The sequence below is a fragment of the Nannospalax galili genome, unplaced genomic scaffold (genome assembly GCF_000622305.1).
Source record: "Nannospalax galili isolate Female #2095 unplaced genomic scaffold, S.galili_v1.0 scaffold44, whole genome shotgun sequence".
Classification (NCBI taxonomy): Eukaryota; Metazoa; Chordata; class Mammalia; order Rodentia; family Spalacidae; genus Nannospalax; species Nannospalax galili.
In genome coordinates, this window is record NW_008355789.1 from 1,096,668 (window position 1) to 1,099,325 (window position 2,658).

A 2,658-nucleotide genomic window follows, 5' to 3' on the forward strand; every position below is an offset into this window, starting at 1 on the left:
TGCCTGGGAGGTCAGAAGAGGGCTTCGGATTCCCCTGGAACTGGAGTTAAGGACAGTTCCTAGCCGCCATGTGGGTGCTGGGAATCAAACCCAGGTCCTCTGCAAGAGCAATCAGCTCTTAACCACTGAGCCATCTCTCTAGCCCCAGATAAGGTAAACTTTTGAGAGGAGCAGAATGTGAGGACCATAGAGAGAACTGTTAGTTTTTAAACTGGACATTGTTTCAAGGTAACCAAAATGAAATTAGGCATGCTTGAACAGGGAGCTGGGAGGGACATAGGATTCCGGGATGAGGCAGGTAAGTGACAAAGCTGTAAGGCACTTGGCACTGTGGGGTCAGAGGGATGCAGACATGCTGGAGCTGGGCAGCATGGAGAAGCTGAAGAAGGCACTAAGGGGCAGTGAAAGGAAAGGCCAGTTCTAGGGAATCGAGTGGGCAGGGCTCGCTGGCCTGGAGGCGTTGCAGAATGAGGGGTCTGTGTTTTTGAAGAAGTCATTTTGTGGGCAAGCCTGTATACAAAGATGTTTAAATTAGCCTTGAACAAGGGATCCAGACAAATGAATCCAGAACTTGAGGAGCTAGAGAGATGACTCAGTGGTTAGAGCACTGATTGCCCCCACAGAGAATCCAGGTTTGGTGCCTAGCACCCATGTGGTGGCTAACAACCTTCCATAACTCCAGTTCCAGGGGAATTCCAATGGCCTCTTCTGACTTCCATGGGCATTGCAGGACATGGGTACACTTACACATATGCAGGCTTTGTGAAGAAGGCCTGTCTGGCTGTGTACTTAACTTTTGGACCACAGTTAGCACTCAGCCAATAATATGCAAAGAGCACCTGGCATGTAAGTAGCACAGTATGTGTCAATTAAAGCATTTTTAAAATTTTAATTTTGTTTTATGTATACAAGTGTTTTGCCTGCGTGTATGTACATACACCAGGGAGAGCAGAAGAGGGCGCTGGGGCCACCATGTGGACTGGAAACAGAACCCAGGTTCTCTGCAAGAGAAGTAACTCTGAGCAATCTCTCCAGCCTCTTAAAAAATTTTAAATTATGGGGCTGGAGAGATGGCTCAGTGGTCAGAACACTTTTCTTGCAGAAGACTCAGGTTCGAATCCCAGCACCCACATGGCAGCTAACAACTCTCCATAACTCCAGTTCCAGGGGATCCGTCGGCCTCTTCTGTCCTCTGAGGGCATTGCATGACACGAGTGCACTTATATGCAGGCAATACACACATATACATAAAATAAAAAATAATAAAATATGTTTTTAATTTTTTAAAATTAAATTTACTGGGACTGGAGAGATGGCTCAGCAGTTAAGAGCACTGACTGCTCTTGCAGAGGACCCAGGTTCAATTCCCAGCACCCACATGACAGCTACAAACTGTCCTTAACTCCAGTTCCAGGGGAATCTGAAGCCCTCTTCTGACCTCCGCGGCATTGCACGACACGGGTGCACTCACATACATGCAGGCAATACACTCATACACATAAAATAAAAATAATAAAAAAAGTTTTAAAAAATTAAATTTTCTCTTGTGTGAGAAAAGGGGATGTATGTGGAGGTCAGAGGACAGTTTTGGGGAATCACTTTCTCTTCTGTCCACCACGTGGGTCTCAGAAACGGAGACCTCAAGCGCCTTTGCCAGCCCTGTGTGTCACTTATTCCTCCTGTGTGTCATGGACTCCTGAAGGATCTCCATTCTTTGCTTCACACACCCTACCCTGGTGACAGCTGAAGCTCACATGGGATGAATACTGAGGCAACCTGAGGGGGGATGTGGACACCCTGCTTTAGTGGCTGGTTGCAGAACCCTAATTTTTCAGTGTGTGCCATGGAGCCTCTGGTCATCTCTGCCTGCCTTCTTCCACACATAGCTACTATGATAATCACAACTCTGCTACAAAAAGCCAGATGAATAGGAAAGTCACTGTATTACCTTGCAAGCTGGGGCTACAGATTTAGATCCCACACAGATCATAGGTTAGAAAGAACCCTTCCGGCCTCCCCAGGAAGTAAGTTCTTTCTCTCGTGGGGCACCACCTAGAGCCAGGAACACAAGAAAGAGGAAGGGCAGGGGGCAGAGGCTGGTACCTGGTGAGAACGCAGTGTGCGGGCAGCCACGGTGCTTGCAGGGCAAAGGGACAGGTGAAGGAGAGGTTCCAGGGTGGTGCAGCGCCGCCTGGGTCAGGGGCCTTCAGGGTTGTGGCCACACTGCAGTATTTGGGCAGCCAGGGGTCGGTAGAGGACTGCATGGCCTTTGGAGAAGCCCAGGCATCACCCGAGCTGCAGCCTCAGCCCAGCAGAGGGCGCTCTCCGCTCTTCCCGCACACTCCCGGGCTGTCCTCTTTGGAGCATCTGCTACAGGAATGTCAGCTCAGGAGCTAGGGAGGGCTGGAAAAGTGGAAGATGGGGACTTTGAGAAAGGCCTCTTTAATCCTCTTTCAGAGGCTGTGCTCACAGCATGTTACACGCCCCCCACCCCCAGACAAGCTCCATAGAAACACCTGGCAGCTCAGCACATTCAGGTTTTTCCTTTCTCCTCCCCTCCTCCTCCCCCTTCCCCTCCCTCTCCCCCTACCCCTCCTCCTCCGTGGCTGTGACTTTTGGAGTACATCCATGCTTCTCTTCACACACCCTGCCCTGGTC

General features: G+C 50.0%; 1 protein-coding gene across 1 annotated transcript in view; it reads right to left on the bottom strand.

Moving 5' to 3' along the window:
- CUNH11orf16 (chromosome unknown C11orf16 homolog) overlaps positions 1 to 2,327 on the bottom strand; it is an 8,719-nt gene extending 6,392 nt beyond the window's left edge. Inside the window, exon 1 of the mRNA XM_029556307.1 lies at positions 2,104 to 2,327. Within this exon, the coding sequence (XP_029412167.1) occupies positions 2,104 to 2,264 (161 nt within the window). The 5' untranslated portion in view covers positions 2,265 to 2,327. The remainder of the gene's footprint in view (positions 1 to 2,103) is intronic.
- Positions 2,328 to 2,658: the final 331 nt, after the last annotated feature.